The sequence below is a fragment of the Sarcophilus harrisii genome, chromosome 3, assembly GCF_902635505.1.
Source record: "Sarcophilus harrisii chromosome 3, mSarHar1.11, whole genome shotgun sequence".
Classification (NCBI taxonomy): domain Eukaryota; kingdom Metazoa; phylum Chordata; class Mammalia; order Dasyuromorphia; family Dasyuridae; genus Sarcophilus; species Sarcophilus harrisii.
Window position 1 is genome coordinate 10,294,142 of NC_045428.1, and position 26,498 is coordinate 10,320,639.

General features: G+C 40.6%; 1 protein-coding gene across 14 annotated transcripts in view; it reads left to right on the forward strand.

Moving 5' to 3' along the window:
- KIF1A (kinesin family member 1A) overlaps positions 1-26,498 on the forward strand; it is a 171,683-nt gene that overhangs the window by 11,167 nt on the left and 134,018 nt on the right. For all 14 annotated transcript variants that reach the window (XM_031957496.1, XM_031957497.1, XM_031957498.1 and 11 more), the window contains exon 2: positions 14,105-14,273. In XM_031957496.1, the coding sequence (XP_031813356.1) occupies positions 14,168-14,273 (106 nt within the window). In that variant the 5' untranslated portion in view covers positions 14,105-14,167. The remainder of the gene's footprint in view (positions 1-14,104; positions 14,274-26,498) is intronic.

The following is a 26,498-nucleotide window of genomic DNA, read 5'->3' on the forward strand; positions in this document are numbered from 1 at the left end:
TTTAGTGTGTGTTATGCATGCACCATGGACCTGTGATAGACATTGAAGATAAAAATTCAAAAAGTGACATAGTCCCTTCCCTCAAGGAACTTACACTCTAATGTGCAGAAATGTCGTCATTGGGGAGTGGTAACCAAGGGAGTTTGGATCTAATAGTGAATGGGCCCATAAGGAAATGGAGTCCTTAGCAATAAAGTCCAGATGCATGGTCAAGATGTTCTGGTCTGAAGATGATCAGGTACAGTGGACTAAATGGCTTCCCACATATTGCCTAAATAAGACAACTTATTCCAGAGTACAGTTCCAAAATTAAATGAATTAACTTCTCCAAGGATTAGAGATATGGTGTTTGGAAGATCAACGCAGCTAGTGGAAAGAAGTAGAGTAACAGGAGAGTGAGGTAAATCCCCTAATTTGGAGGAAATTTGTGTTTCCTTGGAAGTGTCAAAAATGTGTCTATTCATTATATAACAAATTATAAAATGAGTTATCTAACAAAATTAAAACTAAGAAAATCCTATTTAGAGTATTCTTTTGATCTACCAGTTTGATAACCCCATAAAATTTCAGTGAGGTTAGTTTGGAACCCATTCTGGTTCTGAACAATCTCTATTTCTCTTTCTAAATGCTCATGGGTCAGCTAGTATTTTGTCAGGTTTTCAAGGAATCAAGTTCACTTACCTATAGAAATTCCATCTCTTCCTTTTTAATGGGGACATTCATCTGCCCAATTCCAGTACCATAGTATATTCTCATTCTCCATGATTTTTTACAGATTTGTGATCACATCCATCAGTCTTTTCAGTAGACTAGGATAAAGTTCAACCAGACCACGTGATTTGGAAGTCGTGAAAGTAGCTATGTATTCTCTTACCACATTCATACTTACTTGAGATTTTAAACTCCCTGTTCTTATCTTTCTGAAGATAATTCTGCTTTGGGAAAAGCCAAAGGAGAGTTGAATAGTTCTGTCTTCTCTCTGTCTCCTGTTATAATCACCCTAATAGGCACCAAGTCTGTTGCCATCCTATTTCTACATCAATTATTCTTTTATTTTGATCTGTCATTCAAAAATACAAATTCTGTTCTCAGATGCCATCTTTGTAACTGTCCCTGGGAAATGATCACAGCACCAATAATAAGCACTTAAATGGCTTGAAAGTGCCTTATAAATATTTCACAGTAATTTCAAGAGGGCATTTTCCTTTCCATTCTTTGACCAACCCAAGTGTTTAGCAAGCTACAATGGCTCCTGTGCACATAGAGGGAAGGGTCTTGGAACTGGCATCCACTTCCTTTGCCCAAAGTCCACAATGCAATTCCCATCAATATCCCCCAGGGAACAAAAACAGCTATAAAAGTGCCAGCTATTATTTCATTCTATTTCTAATTATGATCCCTTTACTCTGTCATTCTGAGAGGTCCATCTTTTCTTGTCATTTATAGGGGAAAATAGTGCTCTTTTGTTTGGGAACAATATTGAAAAGTCAAGTCAAATGACACTTAATCGAATATTATATGAGAAAATGAAATGATATTGAAACATTATTTTTATCTCAACACAAAATGATATATATGTAGAGTTTCCAAACCTCAAATTTCCATATAAAGACTAATAATAGTTATGAAGTTATACAGGACCCTCGTGTTAGAAAAGAGTAGGGATTGTCCTTGCCCACAAGAAGCCTACAATCTAATGAACTTGGCTATCTTCATTCTTCCAAGACCTAATAGAAGGATATAATGCCATCGTCTTACCCATTTAATTCACACATGCCCTTCTTAGCCACTCAGTAACAACCTCAGAGTTCTCAAAACACTTTTCTAGTGGAAGTGAAATTTAATTTTTTAAAAAAGAAAGAATTAAAGAATCTCATATTTAAACAAGTCCATCTAGTACCTGCCCAAGGCTTCATTTAAAAAAATTGTTGACAAGTGGTCATCCAGCCTTGGCTTAAGAAATCTCCAGAGTATTTGCCGGTATATATGTTGGAGGAAGGGGGAAGGCTTAACACTTTTTGCCATGTACAGCGCCTTTTACATAGTAGGTAGTTAGTAAATTCCAAAATCACAGATTTGGGGTTTGGAGAACCATCTGGTCTGATCCAGACTGGACAGAAATCTCCACTATAACATGATCATCTTCCCTCTGTTTAAAAACCTCCAAAAAAGAAAAATGATATTTGATGAATTAAAGTGAAATGAATTTCACACTTGGGCAGTTCTGATCAAGTCACATCTTCACACACACACACACACACACACACACACCCCTATGCTTTCTCAGTGCTTTCAGGAGAAAATTAAAAATATTCTTTCTCTATCATCAAAGCCTTTCCTAACATAGCTCCTTCCTAACTTTCCAGTCTGCTTCCACCTTCCATCCCCCCATGTATCATCACAAACTAGATCCTCCATCTCTCCACTCTGGGCATTTTCTCTATCCCCCATTCCTGGAATATATTCCCTTCTCATCTCTACCTCCTGTCTTCCCTGTCTTCCTTCAGGTGATAACTAAAATCCTAGCTTCTTCAGGAAATCTTTCCATTCTTTTAACTTCAATACTTTCTATTTCTATTTATTTATTCCATTTATATCTATTTATTTTATTTATTTCTATTAGTTTTTATGAACATATTTAGTTATTTGTCTTCCCAGTGAACTCTTGGAGGACTTGAACAACTTTAGTGCTTAGCACAGTCCCTGGCACAAAGTAGGTGCTTAATAAAAACTTATTGAAGACGGAATAAGTTCTAATTGTCAGGAAATGTGTTCTTTTCCAAGTCCTTAATTAGGGTCCTAACTAATTCCATTTTATACTTAATTCTGTCTTGTTAAACCAGATAGAAAAAGATAGCTCCTCTTCCTTATGATAATCAGACAGTCAACAAACATTTATTATGTTCAGGACCTGGGGGACCAGGGTTCAAATCTCATTTCAGCTCCTGTGTGACCTTTCTCTTGGAGTCTCAGTTTCTTCATCTGTAAAATAAATGTCTTGGACTAGTTGATTTATAGGGTCCCTTCCCCTCTAAATCTCTGTTCCAACAACTTCTCTGGACCTCAGTTTCCTTATCTGAAAAATGGGAATATTGGACTATGCCTATCCAAGGTCCTTGTGAGCTGTAAAGCTAAGTATCTATGACATAAATATCTCTTCAGGTTAGGAGCTCCTGGTCCATCCTCCTTATCCTTTCCTCTTGCCACTAATTCTACGTGGTTGATCCTTGAATCTTAGCCCAGTACCTTAATTAATTTTTCAGAATTTCATTCCCATTTAATAAAAAGGCAATCTCTTAGGCTAAAGCACACAGCAGACTATGTCAAAAAGAGAGGAAGTCCTAGGTCAAACCCTTCTGCTTTTCTCTATCCATTCTTCACTGCAGGCAATTAATAGAAGTGGCGTTTGTTTGTCTGGTATTAGGGAGGACAACAATATCTAGGTATTATTTGTGAAAGCTCCATGAAAACAGCAGAATGAGCTGCAATACAAAATTAATATTTATAAGTTATATAATTGGGGAACCCTGTGATTTTGGAGCGTGGAACACATGGGTGAAGGAGAGAAGATCTGGGTGTAAGACTTCAGTGTAACATGGTACACGCTGTGAAGACTCTGAGCAATTCCAAAGAAGGAATTCAGATAAAAGAGTATAGAAATGGAGGAGAGAAGCCCAGAACCAGGAATTTTTTTTTTGCTTTTTTTTGCTAAGGCAATTGGGGTTAAGTGACTTGCCCAGGGTCACACAACTAGGACATGTTAAGTGTCTGAGACCAGATTTGAACTGAGGTCTTCCTGACTTCAGGGCTGGTGCTCTATCCACTGCACCATTTAGCTGCCCCTCCAGGAATATTTTTAAAAGATTTTTAGCAAAGTATTTATTAAAGTGGTATTAGTAAGAACATTTTTATGCCCAGAATTTAAAGAAAAAGCTATCTTAAGCTTTTGGGTAGTGAGACACATAGGCAGAAAACAAGAACATCATCTATTTTTCCCAATTTTTCAAAACATTTTTATTTAAAATTCTGAGTTACAAATTCTATCTTCTCTTTCCCACTTCCCTGAGATGGAAAGCAATCAGATAGAGGTTATTCCTGTGCAATTATGTAAAATATTCCTTATTACTCATTTTGAACAAGGAGACTCAAATAAAAGAAAAACAATAAAAGAAAGTGAAAATAGCATGTATTCACTCAACATCAGTTCTTTCTCTGGAGGCAGACAACATGTCTCATCATTAGTCCTTTGGGATATTCTTAGATCATTAGATAGCATGACATATAAATCATTCATAGTTCTTCATTGAACAATGTTCCTATTACTTTATATAACATCCTCCTGATTCTGTTTGCTTCCCTATGTGTTAGGTCATGTAAATCTTTCCCAGTTTTTCCTGAAATCATTTTCTTTGTTATTTCTTATAGCTCAATAATATTTTATTACAACCATATACCACCGCTTGTTTAGCTATTCCTCAATTGATGGACACCCCTTTAATTTCCAATAATTAGCTTCCACATAGTTCCATATGGCTCTTCAGAATAGTTGCATAAATTCATAACTCTACCAACAATGTCCCATTTTTTTTCACATCCCCTAAAAATACCCTACATTTTCCTTTTTTTCCATTATATTAGCCACTCTGATAGGTGTGAAGTGGTACCTCAGAATTGTTTAAATTTACATTTCTCTGATCAATAGTGATTTAGAGCATTTTAAAAATATAATTGTAGATAACTTTGATTCTTTGTCTGAAAACTGCTTGTTCATATCCTTTGACCATTTATTAATTGAGGCATGAATTGTGTTTTTTATAAATTTGACTCAGTACTCTATATATTTGAGAAATATTAGAGATACTTGTTGAAGAATTTTTCTCCAGATTTCTGCTTTCCTTGTAATTTTGGTAACATTAGTTTTGTTTGTACAATTTTTTTTTAATTTTATAGTATTCAGAATTATCTATTTTATATTTTGCAGTGCTCTCTTTACCTTCTTTGGTTTTAAATTCTTACCTTATCCATAAAACTGACAGATAAACTATTCTATGCTTTCTTAATTTGCTTATGGTTTATCACTTTATGTGTAAATCATATACCCATTTTGATCTTATCTTGACATACAGTAAGTATAAGACATTGGTCTAGCTCCTGGCATATCTCTCCCCCCTCCCTCCAGTTTTCCTACCAATTTTTGTCAAATAATGCATTTTTGTGTCAAAAACTTGGACCTTTATTACATTTACTGTAATATAGTTTGTACCTAATCTGTTCCACTGATTCACCACTTTATTTCCTAAACAATACCAGATTGTTTTGATAATTACCACTTTATAATAGTTTGAAATTTGGTATGGCTAGATCATCTTGTTTCGAATTTTTTCCATTAGTTCTCTTAATAGCCTCAAGCTTTTTTTTTCTTCCAAGTGACTTTTGTTATTTTTTTCTTCTAACTCTATAAAACACATGTTGATAGTTTTATTAGTATGGCATTGAATAAATAGATTAATTTAAATAAAATTGTTATTTTTAATATATTGGTTTGACCTACCCTTCAGCAATTAATATTTTCCCAGTGATTTAGATCTAACTTTATTTGTGTGAAAAGGGTTTTATAGTTGTGTTCATATAATTCCTGGGTTTGCCTTGGCAGGTAGACTCTCAAGTGTTTTGTATCGTCTAGTTATTTTAAATACAATTTCTCTATCTCTTGCTGCTAGATTTTGTTGGCAATATATAAAAATGCTGATGAATTGTGTGGGTTTATGTAACTTTACTAAAGTTGTAAATAGTGTCAAATAGTTTTAGTTGATTTTCTAGGATTTTCTAAGTAAAAATCATATCATCTGCAAAGAGTAACAGCTTTGTTTCCTTATTGACTATTCTGATTCCTTTAATTTATTTTTCTTTTCGTTGCTATAGCTAATATTTCTAGCAAAATATCAAATAATGGAGGTGATAATGGGCACAATTGCTTCACCCTTGATTGTATTGGGAAAGCTTCTAGCTTATTCCCATTACAGACAAAAGTCTGTGATGGTTTAGATCAATATTACTTATCATTTTAACATAAACTCCATTAATTCCTATGCTCTCTAGTGTTCTTAATAGTAGTGGGTGGTATTTGTCAAAGACTTTTTATGCATCTATTGAGTAGTGATATGATTTCTGTTGGTTTTGTTATTGATATGGTAATTTATGTTGATAGTTTTCTGAATATTGAACTAGCCCTGAATTCCTGATATAAATTCTACTTCATCGTAGTATATGATCCTTGTGATGTATTGCTGTAATCTTTTTGTTAGTATTTTATTTTTTTAAATTTTATCAATGTCCATTAGGGAAATTGGTCTATAAATTTGTTTTTCTATTTTGGCTCTTTCTGGTTTGAGTTTCAGGACTTGGTATCATAAAAGAAATTTGGTAGGATCCCTTCTTCACTTATTTTCCCAAATAATTCATATAATATTGTGACCAATCATTCTTTAGATATTTGGAAAATTTGCTTTTGAATGCATCCTTTTCCTTAAGAATCCATTTTCTTAAGAAATTCATTGATGGCTTGTTCAATTTATTTTTTTCTAATATTGGGTTACTTAATATTTTATTTCTTTTTCTGTTAATCTGGGTAATTTATATTTTGTGGCTATTCATTTCATTTTGATTGTCAAATTTATTGGTTTATAATTGAGCAACATTGCTGCTAACAATTGTTTTAATTTCATTTTCAATGATGGTGAATTTATCCCTTTCATTTTTGATACTAGCAATTTGGTTTTCTTCTTTTCATTTTAAAAATCAAATTAACCAATGGTCATTTTATTGGTTTTAATTGATTTAATTGGTTATAATATTTTATTGAGTTTTAAAAAATAAAACAAGCTTCTAATTTTATTTATTTGTTCAATGGTTTTCTTAATTTCAATTTCATTAATTTCTCCTTTGGTTTTCAGAATTTTCAATTTGTTGTTTAATTACAGATTTTAAATTTGTTCTTTTAATGGGTTGTTGTTGTTGTTATATACCTAATTTGCTGATTTACATATTCTATTTTATTGTTGTAAGCAACTAGAGATATAAAATTTCTCCTAAGTACATCTTTGACTGTATCCCACAAATTTTGGTGTGTTTTCTCATTGTTGTCATTTTCTTGTTTCTATGATTTGTTCTTTAGCCTACTTTATTAGATTATTTAATTTCCAATTAATTTTTAATCTTTTTCCACTGTCCATTATTGAATATGTTTTAATTGTGTTATGATTTGAAAAATATATGTTTTCTATTTCAGCTTTTCTGTAGTTGGTTTTGAGGTTTTTATGTTCTGATATGCAGTCAGGTTTTGTGTGGGTATCATGTATTGCTGAGAAAAAGCTATATTCTTTCCTATTCCCATTCAGTTTTCTCCAGAGGTTTATCATATCTAACCTTTCCAGAATTTTATTCACCTTCTTCTGTCTTGTTTAATTTTTTAATTTGTTTAATTTTTTAATTTAATTTAACTTGTTTAATTTTTTAAATTATCTAGTTCTGAAAGGAAACAATTGAGGTCCCCTACCAGTATAGTTTTATTTTCTATTCCCTCCTGTAAGATTTTCTCAACATCTCCTTCAAAAATTTAGATTCCATATTATTTGGTACATATATGTTTAGTATTTCTATGGCTTCATTGCTTCTGGTACCTTTCAGAAGATATAGTTTCCTTCATTGACTATTTTAATTGTATCTATTTTTGCTTTTACTTTTTCTGAAAATGATGATTGAATCTCCTTTTGATGAAACATAATAGATTCTACTCCAGCCTCCTACCTTTACCTGTATATATCTGTTTCAAATGTATTTCTTGAAAACAATATATTTTAAGATTCTGTTTTTTAATCCATTCTATTTGCCTTTTTTTTTTTTGGCTAGGCAGTTGGGGTTAAGTGACTTGCCTAGGGTTGGACAGCTAGTAAGTGTTAAGTGTCTAAGGCCAGATTCTACTTTTGCGTGATGGATGAGTTCATCTCATTCACCTTTTTAGTTATAACTATGTATTCCTTTCCATGCTACTTTTTGCTTATTACCCTTTCTCTCTTACTCTCCCCACACTTTTTCTCTCTTCTCAAGTGTTTTACTTCTGATCACCACCTTTCCCAATATACCTTCCCTTGTCTTCATCACTCCATACTCCTCCATTCTATTATCCCCATTCCTTTTGCTTCCTTATAGAGTAAGATAGATTTCTATATGCAATGAAGCATATATGCTAATTCCTCTTTGAGTCAGTTTTAGTGAGAATAAGGTTCAAGCTTTGCCTCCAATCATCCCCTCCATTATAATAGCTCTTTCAAGCCTCTTGTATGTAGAATAATTTGACCTGTTCAATCTCCCCCTTCTTCTTCCAATGTGATTTTCTTTCTCATCCCTTTATTTTTTGGGGGTACTATTACATCAAAGGCACCTTATATTCATACCCTCTGTCTACATACATTTTAATTTCCAGTATAGTAATAAAGTTGTTAAGAGTTACAAATATTATCTTGCCATATAGAAATATAAACAGTTTGAATCATTGAATTTCCTATGCTTTCTCTTTCTTGTTTCTTTTTTACCTTTTTATGTTTTCTTTGAGTCTTGTCTTTGGAGTTCAAAATTTTTTTTATTCAGCTCTGGTCTTTTAATTTGAAATGCTTAAAAGTCTTCTATTCAGTCAAATATACATTTCCTCCCTGGAAGATTATGTTCAGTTTTTCTGGGTAGGATTTCTTGATTGTATTCCTTTGTGTTCCAATATGTGGAAACTGCCAAATGCTGTTTAATCTTGACTGTAGCTCAATGATATATGCGTTTGTTTCTTTTTTGGCTGGTTGCAATACTTTCTCCTTAATCCATGAGTTCTGGAATTTGGTTAGCTTGTTACTGGGAGTTTTCATTTTGGGATCTCTTTCAGTCAGTGATTGGATTGGTGGATCTTTTCAATTTCTATTTTGCTCTCTGGTTCTAATATAGCAAAGTCACTTTGATAATATCTTGAAATATTCTTGCTTAGGATTTTTTTTGACATAACTTTTAGGTAATCCAGTACTTCTTATATTATCTTTCCGGAATCTATTTTCTAGGTCAATTGTTTTTTCCAGTGAGAGATGTCATAGAGTCACTAGTTTTCACTTGTTCAATTTTAATTTTTAAAGAATTATTTTCTTTGGTAACCTTTTATACTTCTTTTTCTGTTGATCAACTTTATTTCTAAGGAGTTATTTGCAAACAGTTATTAAGGCTACTTCTCAATCTTTTCTTCTCTAAACATCTCTAGTTCTTCCAATCTTTGTAGGACTTAATGTACACACCCACACACACACACATGGACACACACACACACCATGGTTGCCTTCCTCTGCAGGCTCTCCAATTTATAAATGTCCTTCCAAAAATGTGACATTCAGAACCCAACATGATATTCTAGAGATTGTCTGCTCAGAGCAAAACATGGACTTTATGATCACTTTGCTTGAATAGCCAAATCCTAATTTTTACTTATTAATGTGGGGTAAGTCCATGTGAATGCTTTTTCTTAAGGAGTCTCAGATCGTAAGTGGTTTGGGTTATGTATCAGTGACAGAGGATGAAATGGGGAGGAGGAGCTTAGTAAGACATGGGACTGAAGTGACCTTAAGTAAGGAAAGGATCATACAATTAGAGCTAAAAGGTGACTATACAGTGAAGGAACTGTGACTCCCATGAATTCTGGTCCCCAAAGCTCATGTGGATAGTAACTGACATAGCGGGGACTGGAACTCAGCTCTTCTAACTCCAAATTCAGTGTGTATGCATATGTGTGACCATGTATACATGTGTGTGAGTGTCTGTGGAGAAAGCTTTCTGGGGAGGAGTAGAGAGTATCCATGAAGGAAGAGGAGCCTTGGGTTTGGAAGAAAGGATCAATCTGGCTCTGTCACCAAATTACTGGGTGGTCTTTGACAAATCATTTCCTCTTTCCACTTCTGTAAAATAGGAGGTGGAGCTGGACTTGATGATCTCCAAGATGTCACTGAGCATGTGCATTTCATGATTCTGAGTCCATCTGCTGTCCTGCTTTAGATGGCACCCGAGAGAGCAGATGGGCACGCATGGTGCTGGGAAGGGACTCAAGAGCCGGTGTCAGAATGGGAATGGGGCTAGGAGGTGGCCTGCCACCATGGTGGACAGATTTCAGTGTCATTTATAGAGAATTGCTGGTCCCACCCCGCTGAGCCTTCATTCGGCTAGAGACCAAGATGCCTTTTCCCAGCCCTGCTTCTGGGTCATTAGTGGGAGAAACAATTAAGAAGGAAATTGCTGGATTGAGCACAGACTGCTTCATCATCCTTCCGCTGGAAGCTTTCTGGAGTCATGTTGTTGTGAATATTCTCATCAATGACGTTATGAAATGTTACAACTGCGTCACCTAAGCCTTCTATGACTCAGTTTCCTCTTGCAGAAAAAAGGACTAATAATAGCACCTATCTTATAGGATTGTCATGAAAAATCAGTTGATAAGGGTATGCAAAGTACTTTACAAACCTTAAAGTGCTAAGAAATGCTGAAACATAAGCGGTATATATAATATATGCAGTATGATATGTATCCACATATATGTGTACATACATATACATAATGCACATAAAATGTGTCCATAATAAAAAGCTGGAAGGTGTAGCTACTGTGTGGGAAAATGGAATCAGGAACTAAAAAAATTATCTCCAGAAACTGGAACATTTGGCCAAATTAAATCAGATTAAATTTAATATTTCAAAACTAAAGACCTACACTTGGGTTCAAAACAGTAACTGGAGAAATACAGGTGAGGAAAAGCATGGCTCACTAGCAATCAGATGCTCTCTGCATCCAAAGAACTAATAAATAACAGGATATATAGAATGATGTATGTGTGTGTATATATCAATCTATATGGGTATATATACATATATACATAGATTTACATAGATATAGATGGATAGATGGATAGATAAATAAACAGATAGATGATAGATAGATAGATAGTTGTGTTTTAGGATCATTTCTAGAGGAGGGAGATAGAAGAAAAAAATTATGACTTTATTATATATTTAAAGGGAATAATAAAAATTATACATAAGAGATTTACACTTCAATATGGAATTACCTCTTTGTCTATTCTATTATGTCATAGTAATGCTTATTTTATTTCTTAAGCTTGGAATAAAATAAAATTAAAAATGGGAGAAGAAAAAAGATCTGGGACTTTTAATGGGCTGCAAATTCCATATTGAGACAATTAAACAGAGTTAGGAAATTCAGGAAGGCGTGAGCTAAAATCTGGCCTAAGACCCTGTGAGACTGGGAGCTTTCACTTCACCTCTTTCTATTTGTCTTGTTTCCTCATGTGTAAAATAATATTACCACCTATCTCCCAAGGCTGTGAAGATCAAATAAGGTAGTATTTGTAAAGTGTTTTGCAAACCTTAGCTATATATCCAAGTAAGTGATGATTCGTCAATAATGTAAAATGGTGCTCACCGAAATGATCTCAATTAAGCTGCATTAAGAGAAATGTGGTGTCTAGAATAAAAAAAAAGCAATTGCCCCCTTGTTCTCTCCTTGGTCACAATGAATCTCGACCAGAGACTATATTTTAGAAAACTGGAGTTTATCCTGACAATGGAAGCCAGAATGGTAATGGAACAAAATTCTTCATTACAGAAAGGTCAGTTCAAAGAAACTGAAATGGATTCTTAACATCTTTTTTCATGGAAATTGTGCTGAATTTTTCCTAGAAATTGAATCAAAATGTGAATTTTCTTGTCATCCATTTAAGAGAATAGTTGATATGTAGCTATTACCTTTGTCCAGATCTACAGTTGAACATGCTTTCGCTCTTAGATTTGTTGGTGGTCTGAAGAAGAAAAGACGTGAGATAATGTGAGAACACTGAATTGTATTTTAACATCTTTTTTTCATGGAAATAGTGCTGAATTTTTCATAGAAATTGAATCAATAATTCCTAACTGAATTTTTGGTCATCCATTTAAGAGAATCGTTGAATCACAATATGTAGCTAGCTGTAATTGAACTTGCTTTCATGTTTAGATTTATTGGGGGTCTGAATGAGAAAAGATATAAGAGACAAATGAGAGAGAGCTGCAGTCAAGTGGATGAAAATACCCCTGGGAAAAATGTCGAATTTATCTTCTTAGTCTCAGCGTGCAGAAGTAGGGCTCATGGAAGGTAGGTTTCAGTTGGATATCAAGAACAGTTTCCTAATGGCCAAAAGTAGAATTAGGAAGGTCGTGGTAGGTAGTTGGTTTCCCGTCACTAGGAGTCTTCGTACAGGGGCCATGTAGAAATACTTGTTGGCCATCCTGTAGAAGGAAATCCTGTTCAGGCGTGGCTTAGGCTAAGTGATGTCTGAAACTCTTTCCGCATGTGAGGATCTATAACTCTATTTGCCATAAAAACCCCAAAACTTTGCCTTTGTCTCTTAATAAAGAAAACGTCTTTGGGAGACACAAGTAGTAGCATTTTTATTTCCATAATAATTATGCTAGTGAGGCAAGTTTACTGAAATATTGCCAAGCACTGAGCATTGGACTAGACATATGGGCGCTTTGAGCCTGGATCTCCACAGCATCCCCTGTTTTCATTAAACCAAAAGTCCGCTCTTTTGAAGATGGCAAGGTGAATTTTTTCACATTTAAAACAAGGCAAAGCATTTGCATTTATGAAGGCATAATTTCACTGTATTGGTCATTGTTTCACTCAGTGTCCTTAGGGAAATTAGTGCCTTTGGATCAGATGGGGCTGAGCTTTCTCAATTCTCAAATTCTGAGATTCTCTGGTTTTTCTTTATTTTTTCATTTCTAAAATTAAGGTGGTCATGAAAAGGAGGATATCAAAACATTAATATTCTGTATTTCCATCCACATTACCACAGCAAGGTAACTTTGAGAGGCAAAGAGCTCACCTCCATTTTTAAGACTTTTCAATAATTTTTAATTTCTTTCTGGGAGCATCATAATCTGTTTCCTTTTCCTCTTCTTTCAGAGCACTTACTTTTATCTTTTGAAAGCAACCAAGGTTACTTAATTGCAAGATACTTGAAATTAGAACCAATTTATTAATTTAATTAATTTATTCAAGAGGGCCCCAACTGATTTCAGTTATCAAAGGAACAGGGACTGTTTCCTTTCCCGTCAGCACCACACAGGATGGAGAATTATGAGGTCTAGGGAATGATAAGGAGCAGAGAAATGATCTAGCCCAACGTCCCACCTGATGTAGGACCCCCTCCTCTGATGCTATTGACAGGTGGTTTGGGACCCTAAATCACTAAAAGCTAAGCTACGGAAACTTGCCAACACATATGCAATATTTGAGTAGTCTGGTGCAAATATTTCTTCAGAGAGAAAGGAATACGTATTTAAATAATCTGCTACGTGTCAGGCTCTGGGCTAAGCACTTTAGAATTAGCATCTCATTTGTTTCTCACTTTTACCATGGGAGGTTGATGCCATTTTACAGCTGAGGAAGCTGATACCGCAGAGTCACACAGCTAGTAAATGTCAGGCTGGATTTGATTTCAGATCTTCCTGATTCCAGGTCTCTCTACAGCTCTTAAAAATCTCTCTCTCTCTCTCTCTCTCTCTCTCTCTCTCTCTCTCTCTCGTTTTTTCTTTCTCTCTTGTTCTCTTTCTCTGTGTGTATCTCTCTCTCTCATTTTTTCTTTCTCTCTCGTTCTCTGTCTCTCACTCTCTCTCCCCTCTGTATCTCCTGTTCTGTATCTCTTCTCTAATTCTCCATCACCTAAGTGTCTCTTCTGAGCTTCTTTTCTGAGTTCCTGCGAAAGCCTCTGTTAACATGAGATGGGTAACAAAGGCAGGAAATCCATTCTGTAATTCAATACTTAGCACATGGCTTGGCACACAGGAGGAACTGAATACGCATTTATTGACTGACTGATCTTAGATGGCAGTGAGTATTTCAGAACTTTGGGCTCAATATGAGCTTGTGAGTCTATCCAAACCCAACATCTCCCCCCAAATTCTGGGCACTGAGCAGCTGCTCACTGGCCTTTTCTAACATTTCTCATTCATCTTTCTCCTCTTTCCAGGGTTTTTCCATTTCTCCCTGAGCTCCCTCCTGCAACCACAAGCCACTGCGAAGGACCACCAAGATGGCAGGAGCCTCGGTTAAGGTGGCAGTGCGAGTACGCCCCTTTAACTCCCGAGAAATGAGCCGCGACTCGAAATGCATCATCCAGATGACCGGAAGCACCACAAGTGAGTACTGGCCATCCTGGGCCCTTTTCCTTTCTCTGCTGAGTGTTCTGATGCAGTGGGGAAAGCCCTCATCTGGTACATGACTGCTTAGAAAAGCAAGAGCTTTTCTTTCAGGAGGACAGTTTTCCTGGCTCTGGCTTAGTGACTCCTTTCCCCTTTGCCCCATGCTCCTTGACCCCAAATCCTGCTCAGGTTCCAGAACAGTAGCAATGGGGAGCAGAAATCAATTATGTTATTGGTTAATCCCCGACTTTGTCCCAGGACCTGATTGACAATATTCCCATTCACAACCGTACATATTCACAGTTGCACCCATACCTGTACTCACTGTCACCCACACACCTTTTCACACGCACATTCACACTCATACAACCATCCTCATGCACATACACACATGCTCACAAACTCATTCACATCCTCACACACACACATGCACATGCATACAGATGCACTTTGCACACACACACACACACACACATACACACACACACACCATCTGCTTCCTCTCGCCTTTCTGTAAACCATCAAATTTTAAAAACAGGGGCCAACCCTAGATGGAAGCCAGAGCTGACCTTTTATTTCCAGAATCATGTAGCTCTCCCTTCAACCTTCTCCCACATTCTCCAGCCCCTTTCCCAGGACCAGCTTTACCTAAGGTATATTAGGCAGTCATCAAATAAGATAATATTTACAAGGCATTTAGTCAGTGCCTGGCAAATAGTAGGTGCTTAACACCTACTTTTTCTATAGGACGTTATTTTAGGATGCTTGGAAGCATCCACCTGGTCCAAGTATACGGCTCCCACTTTTCTCTGATGACCGAGATCCCTCAGGAAGGGCTAAATCCATTTTGTCCTCTCCAGAAAAATAAAGGCTCGCTTCCCTGTGACCGGTTAACCAACATCTTGCAATTGGGAGTTGAGGAATCTCCAGATCTATAGAATAGAGAGGCAAGAGTCAAGCTCATTGAATCAGCCTAGAGGCAAAGGGCTAGTGACTGGACTGGAAGGTCCTAAGGCAGGAATTGTTTCACTTTCCATCTTTCTCTCCCCAATAACTAGTCAAGTTCCCAGCACACAGCAGACACTTAATAAATGCTTACTAAATTGATGTTGTTATTCATTTGTCAGTGCATGGAGTTCAGATGGAGGGAAAAACAAGCTCGAGAATGAGCAGAAGCATTAATTGTGACATTCATGATGCTCATGACCAATAAGGCAGAGAGAAACTCTTCTCCACAATCACTGTGGGCTGGTCATTGACCAGAGGCAAAGCAGAGAGAGGCAGGCAGAGCAGGACAGAAGAAGGCTGTGAGGGAGGAAGAAGGGCATTTGGTCGGAGCCTTCATCTCTGGCGATGGCAGGAGGGACAAGTCAACTCAATGACCAAAGGATCTCCCCACAAAGCTGTTAGCAGTCTTTTCAGATGCATCTTGGGGAAATCCCTGCATTTATGAAATCTGAAACGCCACCAAAAGCTAGAAAAGAGCCTTCTATGGGTTGAAGCAAAGGTGGGAGGATGAATGATTCCTCCAATCCTTTGCCCTCACTTCTGTGCAAATAAGCTCCTCCTGCTTCTGTGGCGCTGGATCATGATTGGTTCCACTTTTGGGAAACCCAAAGGGCTGACACCTTTTTTCAAAGTTCTCTAAAACTCCTCGTGGTTGATTTTATACCTGATGTGGGGAGGGCATTACAGAGTGTTAGAAGAATGGGAAGAACAAAATTTGGGGTGCACTAGAAAGGGGGCATCAGTCACTCCTTTGTGCCCCACAGGAGAGCAAGCTCCTGGGGAGTGTTCCCTTTTGTCCTGTCGAGTGGGTGATCTTCCCAATGGACACCCAGGCCCAGGGATGGGAACGTGACACCTCAGACTGCTAGAATGTCAGGACTGGGAGGGATGTGAGAAGCTCTGAGTTAAGTGACATCCAGGCAGGTCGATCGGGGTTTGAGCTCATATTCTCCAGTTCCAGATCTGGGATTCTCCCCACAACATCACTCTGTCTTGTATATTCTTAACCTCTGACTAATGGTGTTCTAGAGGGAGGTGGAACAGAGACAGAGAGACAGAGACAAAAACAGAGACCAAGGTTCAGAGACAGAGACATAGAGAAGGAGCAATTGAAAACAGCAGAATATATACAGTTAATTCTGCCAGACCTGGCCTGAACATGCTTTCCCGTTAGAGATGGTCACTGGATGCATTTTAGCATTCCCATCTACAGCTCTAGAGACACTGAAGCTGATCTGGGTTTTGAGAAGAAGGGAACAAGGACTTGCAGGAATTTTCTTGGCTTTGTTTGTGTGGCTGAACTATGGTGTCTTGTGCCCAAATCTGGGAACAATCAGCACTGGGGATTTTCTGTGAGAGGCTACACCCACCCTGGAAGGAGAAAGGGGCTCTAATATATCCATTTTCGCTCGGAATGAAGGCTGAATGCAGACCCCCAGCTTTAACCAGGGGGGCTCTGTTCCTTTGAGACATAGAAGAGCACTAATGCTCTCATTGTGTAGGCTTGAGCCCTGCCTCCAATCACTGATGGTCCAGGCGGAGGTATAGTGAAGAATTGGAGTAATTCCTTCTCACCAGCCATTGTTACGTATTCTCCATCCCCAGCATTGGGTCTGTCATTTCTATATTTTGAGCCATGGTTCAGAAATACCAATTCCATTCTCAGACACCACCTTCTTAGCCAGCTGCTCTTTTCCCAAATCAATTCTTTTTCTCTCCTCTATCCCTTTGCTTCAATGGGAAGCAGTGCTGAAAAAACCATCTGTGCCCCGTGGTCTTCGGTTTGGGACCCGAGACTTTATAATCCTTGGCAGCGATTTCCAGATTCCTTCTGGCAGGCTCATTGATGCCCAGTTGAAGCAGCAGAAGTAGGTGGGAGTCGTCATCTGTTTGGAGGAATCTTGGGAAGCTCGCTCACGCCTGCCTTCTGAGCCTCCCTTTTCAGATCTATAAGAGGCCCTAATGATTCCAAGAGTGCCAGATTAGATAATGGATGTGGACTGGGTCAGGCTGAAGATGTTCCTGGCAGAATGGCAGAGTAGGGAAGGACCTCAGAGGTCCTTCTGCGATAAACTCAACAAGTGGTCATTTAGCTTCTCCTGCAGATGTCAGCTAGGATGAAGTGGGGGTTGCAAAGGATTGTTGATGGATTCAAGACAGAAAGGATCTCTGAGGATTAAATGACCTCAGAAACAGATCCCCAAAGTTAAGTGATTTATCAAGATCACACATTGAATGGCAGAGATGGATTCACACAAAGGGCTTTTTTATTCTGGCTCCGGACTTCTTGTCATCCTATGAAACTCTCTCTGTTGGGGAGCCAGCTTTATCCCTGACCTCAGTGACTGCACACTTAATAACCGGGGCTAGCTCTTGCCTCTTTGCCTTCTGCTCCCCCACTTCTTCACCACTACATCTCCCCAGCTGCTCTGCACATGGCATTGCCCAAACCTGTTTGCTGAATGAGGAGCGAATGAATCTACTTTTCTTCTCTTCCAAAGCTTCTCTGCTCCAACCAGCCCTGAATTATCTGTGCTGATAGAAGGGAGAAAGGAGGTGCCAAATCTGAAGGTCCTACCCACCCCCCAATCCCTGGTAGTCTTGCTGCACTGTCTAGCACTTGTGAAGCACAACTTGATCTTTGCTAATGAGCTTAAGTGTAAACAATCCAAATGAGTTGGCCTTTAGCAGGGGGACAGGGAGGGAGAAAACGCTGCATTTGTAGTCAGAAGACCCGAGTTAGAATTCTGCTTTGTCACTATCTATGTGACTGAGCCAAGTCACTTCAACTTTCTCAGTCAGCTTCATTGGGCTCCAGTTCCCTCATCTGTTAAAATGAGAAAGTTGGTCTAAATGAGCTTGGAGATCTCTTCTGCCGGTAAATCTTGGATCCTTTCCTTTACCCAGATTCCATCTGGGTAAAAATGAAGGGGATGCACTAGAATCCTTGCTTGTCTTTGGTACCAAAGCATACAATGGCTGATTGGTTGGAGAAAGTGGACAGGAAGATGTAGATAATCAATTCTAATTTTTTTCCAAGGCTCAGCAGTGATTGGGAAATGGAAGATGTTTTGAAAGGAAAGCCCCCACTATATCGCCCAATATCATATCACAATTCTGCAGGACAGACAGGGAATCTCCCTCACTTCCCATTTCCCTAGAGTGGGAGGGAATCTGTGCTCTTGATTCCAGGATGCGGATGGGAGCTGTCCCCCCACGTGGACATCCCAGGCCCCTGCCCCAGAAGGAGCTGACGCTATGGCCAGACAGCACCCCACTGGTATGGGCTAAGGCAAGGCTTCAGAGTGCTTGCTACTTGTTCTCCCAAACTGAAACGGGTGGTTACAATGAATCACTTCCAGTGCTTCTCCATGTTTATTTACCTCATTAGATCCCTTATGGGTGCCAGGGTCTTTTTTACCTTCTCCAGCATAAAAGCTCTACTTTTGTGACTTTAGCTAAGTCAGTTCCCTTCTCCTAGTCTCATAATCTCATCAGGAAGTGGGAGGGGTGACAATGGGTGATAGGGCAAGTCACACATGGCCTTTACGACACAACACAATACAATATAATTTGATAAACCTGGACCAGGTACTGTGCTAAGTATTGGGGATATAAATAAGACAAAGAAAGGCATTCCCTGCCCCCAGGGACCCTACAATCTAATGGGGAAGACTATCATACAAGGAAATTGAAGAGGGAGAGGTGGGATTTGTTACCTGAAGAGCCCAGCATGATGTTCATAGAGTTAGACTCAAATGTGAATCTGGAGTAGAGAAGGGAGCTGTGAGAATCTGTCTCTGGGCCTCATGGAATGGACTTAGGGGGACAGGGCCAGAGTGAGGGGCTCTCGTGGCCAAATCATGGAGTACAATGCATGACGCCCTCTGTTCCTGTTGAAGACGGGCAGCGATGGAGGGTCTGGGACGTGTAAGACCATTGCTGAGGAAGGAGGCAAAACCTGGATGGGGCAGATCCAGGGCGGAGCTGACCTGGTCCTGGGCTGGCAGCTTCTTATGTCTCTGGGTACCAAAGTCCATTGTTCCCACCCTTCTAACGGCCCCTTGTACCATGAGCATCCTCTAAAGCACGGCCACCTGCAGCACACCCTGAGGGCAGTGCCCTGTTGTGCCTCTGCAGGACAGAGGCTAAAGGCAGGGGGTGGGAGAGATCATTTTGTACGTCCCCTCTCTTGTTCCCTGGAGCCGAAAACCTGCCTTGGCTCTGCCCGGACTCTCGGGCATTGCTCTAACTGGCCTGATTCATTAAGAACTGCTCCAAATTTAGATCCGGCTCAGGTCAAGCGCAGTCAGAGACCCAAAGGACCTTAACCTTGAAGGATCCTCAGAAGCCATTGAGTCCAGCTCCCTCTTTTTTATAGAGGAAGAAACTGGAAATAGGGTGGATCAAGTGACTTGCCCAAAGTCACATGGGGAAGGAGAGGCTGAGCATTTAAATAGCACCTGCTATGTGCCAGGCATGTGCCGAGTGCTTTACAATTTTGATCTCATTTGATCCTTACATCAACCCGAGGAGGCAGGTGCTATTATTATCCACCCCCATTTTACAGTTGAAGAAACTGAGATTCAATAACTTGCCCAACATCTCACAGCAAGTAAGAGTCTGAGGCCAGATTTGAACTCAGGTTTTCCTACCCTCACTAAAGTGCTTTATTCATTGAACTGCCAGCCACCTCTAGGGTCAGAGACAGGATAAGATTTGAATCTAGATCCTTTGACTCCAAATTCAGTGCCCTTTTCACACTCCCATGTTGCCTAGTCTCCTCTGCCACATCTGGTCTCCCTCCTGACTTCCCCACCTTCTACTCCTTCTCCCACAGCCCAACACTGAATCAGTCACTGAGTCCTGGAGGAAAATCAGGAGGAAGAAGGACATAAAAGCTGGGGGGCAGGGAGGGAGTATTCCAGGGGAGAAGGTGGTCACCGAGGAGGAAGCAGCCTGGGAAGTCTGGGTTTTAGAAATGAAGGCTCCATTGGCGAGAACGTTGGCGTTTGAGCGTTGGGGTGGGAAGCCAGATTGCAAGGGGGTGAGGAGTAGGAGAAGAGGAAGTGAAGGCTGGGAGTGGAGACTGCTTTTTCTGGTGTTTGCTTGTGACAGGTGGGAGAGAGAGGGCCCTGATTTAACTGATTCTGCTCCATAACTGGCTGTTGTTTAGGATGTGCCTGACAGCTCTTGAATATGGAATGGGTGTGGGAAGAAGTCCTCGAATCCCTCTGTCCACCCTCCCTCCAGCCTTTCCCTCCCAAGGCCATCCCGTCTGTATTTGCTCACGGAGCACCACTCCTCTCACTTATGGAGCCCCACTCCTCTCACTTATGGAGCCTTCCTCAGTTCTAGAAAGGAATCTCTAAGGCAGGGGTCTTCAAACTATGGCTGCTGCCAGATGCAGCAGCTGAGGACGTTTATCCCCCTCACTCAGGGCTATGAAGTTGCTTTACTTAAAGGCCCACAAAACAGAGTTTTTGTTTTTACTATAGTCCAGTCTCCAACAGTCTGAAGGACAGTGAACTGGCCCCCTATTTAAAAAGTTTGAGGACCCCTGGTCTAAGAGAAGGACCAGAGGTTATGTGAGTAGACTTGGGAACTTTGGATCCAGGCTGAGTGAATGTGCCTGCCTCAGTGGCCCTCTCCCTCTGTGGGAGGATGTGGCTAAGGAGAGGGAGGGGACCGGGTCTGGATCCCTTGGGGTCCCCCAGGTTCCCGACTATAAGGGAGTCAGGAGGCAAAGCCAACAGATCCCCCTCCTGTCCCACTCTGTCCAGCTCTGTGGGATACCAGAGGCCCCAGGCCCACAGATGAGCATTTCCTCCGGTCCAAGGACCGGAGGACCTATTTGCATTCCCAGCCTTACTTATCCTGCTGCCCAGAAAAGAGCTGTGGGACTTTGCTGCTCTGATGACTCCAGCAGCTGGAGGTTGGGCTGCCCTGGCACAGGAAGGCTTTGAAGCTTTCTTCTGGTGCTCTAGGTGGGCTGGCAGGTGGGACACAAAAGGTACCTTTGAAAGACAGACCATCCCTGGCTCCAGGCCAGCTGGCCCCTGCCCTTTGTCCCCTTTCCTCCTCTCCCCGGCCGCTACTTTGGTGATCATAGGGATTGTTGTCCTTTGTTGGGAGGTTGTTCTGTGATCTCCCCCCTCCTGCATCAGCAAATCTGGGCGAGCAGGCGCCGGTCCCAGTGAGCTGCAGCCTATTCAGCTCCCAGACAGAGGGCTGGGTTTGAGCTCACACGTTATGGCGTTAAATACAGACCCACACACAGACACAGGCACACGCACCTGAACCCGCCCAGAAACACCATGCCAATGGCCAGGAAGTTGGGCTCCACTAGGAGTAGCCACGTGCTACAGCGGATGGACTTTGGGCATCAGGAATAATGGAGTTTGAATCCCCCCCAATCCCTACTCTATAAGCATGGGCAAGTCACCAGTCTGAGTTTGCTTCCATTTCCTCATCTGTAATATGGAGATAGTATTAATAATAATAATGATATAAACAATATCTATTATATGTAGTTGTGTATATATATTTATATATAATCATTGTATATATTTAGAAATAATACATAATATAAAAATAATAACCTTGTGAGGTTATATATATATTTATATATATTATATATAATTAATAATAATAATAACCTCACAAGGTTATGGTAAGGATCAAATGAGATAACTATGGAAAGCATTGGGCAAACCTTAAAGCGCTCGATGAATGGTAGCTTCTATCATGCTCTTCCACTGGCTGGCTGAGCCAGTTTTGGTCTCTGGGCCTCAGTTTCCTACATGTGACAGAGGGGAAGACAGAGAGAAGTATGTGGAGTTATGGAAGCTCAGTATCCCAGACCGTTAGCGGGGAGGATGTCAAAGGCTGTCTAGTCCTTCCCTCTACCTAACTTTACAGAGAAAGAAGCAGGTCCAAGGAGTTTGCAAACCTATTTGGTCAAGGTCACCTAGGAAGCTTTTTATTGATATCAGGCTGGAACCGCTTTCTCTCCCACTCACCCCTCCTTGTTCGGTCCTCTAGGGACAGGCAGAATAGAACCCATTTCTCTTCCAGGTGACGGCCCCGACACACCCAAAGATGGGTCATCTCTCAAGTCTTCTCTTTTTAAATTAAAAAAGTGATTTTTCTCAAGCCAGTCTTCACACAGCCCAGTCTCGAATCCCTCCAGCGCTCTGGGGCCTTCTCCTGGGCATTCTGCACTTATTTCCAGCTCTCCCACCACGTTCCTCCAGGTTGAGTTCGGGGCTTTAGACGTGGGCTGATGAGGGAAGCAGCTCCAGCTGGGCCCAGGGCTTTCTGAGTTCAGATCTGGCTCCTGTTGATACACTGTCCACTGGGAGACACGGCCTCCTACAGCAGAGCAGGGGGAGAGAAAGAAGGGGCAGCTTCTGGAAGGAACTCAGGAGGGGCTCTCAAAATGCTGCTAAGCTCAGGAAGAAAGCTCCCCGCCCCTGCGGTCTGGTACCAAACCTGAGCTGGTTTACTGTAGCACGATGGTCCACATATTCCTCTGTTGCTGTCAGGCTTTGGGGTGGGTGGCTGAGGATGGGTGTGGGGGGGAGGGGAGTGTATATCACTATGGCCTGTGCTCTTTTATGCTTCTGGTGCTGATGTTTGGAATTTGTGTTTATCTGGCAACTGGTGCTACAGTCCCTGCCTGGACAGCAAATTCCTACCCATCCATTGTGTGGCAGATCAGAACTGGGCTGAGTTGACTAGCAAAAGAGACCCTTTTATCCAGAAGTGTCAAATAACTGAAGCCTTTGAGCCATTAGTGAAATAGCATCACTCTCCTGCTCCATATCCTCCAGTGGCTCCCTATTACCTTGAGGACTAAACGAAAACTTCTCAGTTTGGCACCTAAAGCCCTTCTGAACATGATCCCAGCTTCCTTTTCACTCTTAAACCTCATTCCCCTTCACTCACTCTTCATTCTGGCCAAATTGAGCACCCTGCTGTCCCTCCCTGCATGTCATGCCTCCTCCCATTGTGTTTGTTTAGGTTGTCCCTCATTAAAATAACTGGGGAGAGGGTTGGATTAGTTTCCGATTTTTTAAAGACTGGAAATCCCAGATAAGTGACTGAAAACCATGTCAAATGTGGACCAAGAGAATGGGAGACACTCAGGCTGGGGAAGGGAGCACTTTGGGATTGTACTGAAGCTGCCTTTATGTAGTGGCAGAGTGAGTTCCTTGGGGTGTCTGGGCCAAAGGGCATCATCAGGGGGATTCGGCTTAGGCTTGCTGTCAGGAAGAACTTCCCGACAATTAACCAGCCATAGTGAGCTGGGCTGCCTTTCGAGCCTGATCATGCTCTTTCCAAAACCACCCCCCAAGTCAATTGGTTGAAACCTTGTTAATTCTTCAAAACCAAGTTTTCATCGACCATCCCCAGGAAGCCTTTTCTGATGCTCAAACCCATGCTTTCTGACTTCCCAGCACAGTTATTTGCATGTCAGTTTGGTAGCTATGTTATATTCCAATTTGCCTCTGCTGCCAGGGTTCTTTGCCCAGTTTGGGACATGTATTAAATGCACACTAAACAGCTGTTGATTGGTCTGATAGATAGCTTTCCCTCCTACATTATCTCCCTCACTGAAAAAAAAAGAAAAAGAAAGTTCTTGTAATAGATTGTCAAGCCAAGCACATTTCTGCATCTGCCCTGTCCCCAAATGTACGTCTCATTCTGGGCCTTGGATTCAATCTGTCAGGACGCAGGCAACATGCACCACTGTGGCTCCTCTGTAGTGCTGACTCTTTGCTAGCTCGATCAAAGATCAAAGTTTTTCCAACTTTTTTGAACTAAGGAAAATTATTTTCATAATATCATATGGGGCAGGATGGAGTCTTCCGTTTATTTGGTCTTTGTTATTCAGATTCCGGTTGCTAACGGAGATGTTCATTATAATCAGCCAGTTAGGGTATCGACTAAGCCAAGTCCATGGATCCCATTCCCACGAGCCCAAATTAATCCCATTCTCATCCACAGTAACAGACTCCACTCCGTACTGCGGCTAATCAAACGTTTCCCAGATGTAGACCGCCCTCTGCCCCGCTCAGGCCGCCTTGGGAGCTGCGATCCCTTCTTTGTGCCACATTATGGGAAGGATGTGGATAAACTGGGGAACATGAAGGGAAAGACAACCAGTGTGGTGGAGACCCCTGAGGCTATGCCATAGGAAGAGCATTTAAAGGACCAGAGAAGAGAATTCTCCAAGGGGACTTGAGAACTCCCTGGAAGGGTTTGAACCAATGGCATGGGATACAGAGATACAGAGACTTGTTCTGGTTGATCCCAGAGGAAAAACTAGGAGCAATGAGGGGAATGAGCAAGAATCAATGTAGGTCACTTAAGGAAAAATATACCTAAATTTGATAGCGATGTTCAAATGATAGTGACCAAAAAGGGTGTGGGGCCCTCCTCGCTCTCAGAGATTGGATAGCCATTTGTCAAGGACGTTGCAAGGGAAATTTCTATCTGGGTACGAGGTGGATCACAGGGAAGCCTCGGACATCCCCACCAGGTCATACCTCCTGCAATAAATTTGAAATTTTTCCAAACGGTTCCATTTGAGAACATACCAAGCCTGCTAATTTAATGAACAAGCTAAATCACACAGAAAATGTAGGCAGATGTGTTTGTGTCTGCACCATTAACGGTCCTGAAGAACAATCCAAGGACAAAAGCTGACTGCTGCACACATCTCCACTTTCCTCAGCATCAAAAGTGGGGAGGCAGTAGTCAGGGCTTCAAGATTTGCATAATTTTTATATTTATGTTTTATTTGCCTTTAGACGCTTGCCAAGAAGGACAAATGGGGGCCAGTCTCCTTAGCTACCATTGAGAAGCCTCTGCTCTTTGTCATGAAGCTGAAGGGTTATGTTCTAGGTCCCTGCTGAGGGACCCTGATGGATCTGCCTGGTCCTCAGTCCCTATGAGCGACATTCAAATAATCCCAATTTCTATAGAAGAAACTTTCTTCTCCCCAGTCATAGGAGGCAGACATTGAAATTATCATTGTTCCCATTTGTCAGAGGAACAAATTGAGGCTGAAAGAAATGATGTGACCTGCCTAGACTCACAAGCTAAGTGTATGAAATGAGATTTTAAGCCAGCTTTGCTGAGTTCAAGGACAGAGTTCCAGCTACTATGAGATCTTCCCTTCATATTTAATGCTGAGTATATTGAGGTCTTCTGGTATGAACACATATACCCGTGCATGTGTACACACACACACACACACACACACACACACACAGCATAATCAGAGCAGCCAAAGGGGATGAAGGGAGATCATATTGTAAGGCACATATAGTTTAAGTGTGATATCTTAGGGAAATAGTCACCAAATTGAGAATTCAGTAAATATTGGTGACTATTGGTGACTATTGAGTGTCAGAAGTAATAGATCAGAACCAGGATCAGAACCCAGCTTTCTCCACTGCTTTGACTAGACTATACTGCCCCCAAATAAGTCTCGATGATGACACAAAGGAAACAGCTTTCCCGATTCCATTTTGTATGGGGGTACATACATTGGACAAGAAGTTCTGAACAAGACTGAAGACTGAGCAAGAATACTTGTATTTACATTTCTATTTCATTTCATGGCATCTTGGTGGGTCTATGGTCCCACTGATATAGGACTCCTCCTCTATTTCATGCAGGTCCCAACATATAATCTCCTTCCTGTGTCATTATTGTCTATGTCCCCTACTCATTATGTTGGAGTCTAAATTCGTCTAGAGAGACGTTGGACATCAGTGCTTTCTGCTTTCTGAGATACTGTGGGGACTGTAGAAAAACTATGAGATGGGATTCTTCCCCTCAAGGAACTTGCTGCACTTGAGGAGATAAGTTTGTTAACCAACAGTTTTCGCTAATGCTAAATTACTATAATTATGTGCTAAATGAGTCTATGTAGTTTGTAAGTAAAATTTATGTGGAAAAACAAAGAGGCGAGAATATTAAAGGTCACACCAAAGAAAAGAGCTAATGAATAGGGACCTCAAAATCTCTTTGAAAAATCGTGCAAAGCTTGATCATACAAAACTGGCTTGCACTGAATGATGAGGGGGAGCAGAGTGAGAGAATGAGGGTGAGAAATACAGGTAGGGAGAGAGGAGAAAGGAAAGGAGAGAGAAGGGAGAGAAAGACAGAGAGATAGAGACAAAGAGACAGAGACAGACA